The 976-nt window shown below is 70.3% G+C and overlaps 1 protein-coding gene across 1 annotated transcript in view; it reads left to right on the forward strand.

The window, feature by feature from the left end:
• Nucleotides 1–647, forward strand: part of WDR83 (WD repeat domain 83) — an 8015-nt gene extending 7368 nt beyond the window's left edge. Inside the window, exons 2-4 of the mRNA XM_009282496.1 lie at nucleotides 27–135; nucleotides 229–343; nucleotides 420–647. Coding sequence (XP_009280771.1) covers nucleotides 27–135; nucleotides 229–343; nucleotides 420–572 — 377 coding nt within the window. The 3' untranslated portion in view covers nucleotides 573–647. The remainder of the gene's footprint in view (nucleotides 1–26; nucleotides 136–228; nucleotides 344–419) is intronic.
• The last annotated feature ends 329 nt before the right edge of the window (nucleotides 648–976 follow it).

The following is a 976-nucleotide window of genomic DNA, read 5'->3' on the forward strand; positions in this document are numbered from 1 at the left end:
ACCCCTACACTCCCGTCCGCTCCCAGGCCCCATCACCAGCGTCTGCTTCAGCAAGGACGGGCAGTGCGCCCTGGCCGCCAGCCTCGACTCCACCCTGCGCCTGCTGGACAAGGAGACGGGAGAGCTGCTGGGCGAGTACGAGCCCCTCTCCCTGTGGCCCCGCGCCCCCCCCGGGGGGCTGTGGGGGGAACCCCGCCTCATCCTGCCCCCTCCCGGGACCCCCCGCAGGTACACGGGCCACCGCAGCACAGCGTACCGGCTGGACTGCGTGCTGAGCGAGCAGGACACCCACGTGGGCAGCGCCTCCGAGGACGGCAACGTCTACTTCTGGGACCTGGTGGAGGTGAGTGGGTGGGGGGGCAAGCCCATGCTTTGGGGGTCCCAGGGGAGCCCCCCCACATCCTCACACCCCCTCACAGGGCTCGCTGGCGCTCAGCCTGGCAGTGGGCCGCAGCGTGGTGCAGTCCCTCTCCTTCCACCCCACCCTGCCCTGCTTGCTCGCCGCCACCGAGCGCCACGTCCAGCTCTGGCGCGAGGAGACCTTCCAGCCCGAGGGGGACGCCGCCACATGACGCGGGTTTGGGGGGACACCCCGGGTGCCTGTCTGCGCCCCCCGGTAATGAGGAATAAACCCACGGTGTGGAGAAGCCGCGGTGCTTTATTGGGAGCGCGCGGAGTCGCCCGGACCCCCGAGCAGCTCAAATAAATACAAGTGCTGGGGAGGGGGGAACAGGTGGATGGTGGGGTGCACAACAGGCGGACGGCGGCGCGGGGGAACACGACAGGTGGACGGTGGCACGGGGGTCCCGGCTCCCCCACTCGCCCGGTCAGGGGAATCACCCCGCTCTCTCCTGCTCTGCACATGCTGGTGTTCAGGGCGCGGGGAGCGGAGCCTTGGGGCGTTGAGACAGGAGCCCCTGCAGAGGTACTGGGAGCTCAGCACCCCCAAATTGGTGGCCCGGCCCCCCAAGGTGGG

Source organism: Aptenodytes forsteri, unplaced genomic scaffold (genome assembly GCF_000699145.1).
Source record: "Aptenodytes forsteri isolate BGI_AS27 unplaced genomic scaffold, ASM69914v1 Scaffold886, whole genome shotgun sequence".
NCBI classification, from domain to species: domain Eukaryota; kingdom Metazoa; phylum Chordata; class Aves; order Sphenisciformes; family Spheniscidae; genus Aptenodytes; species Aptenodytes forsteri.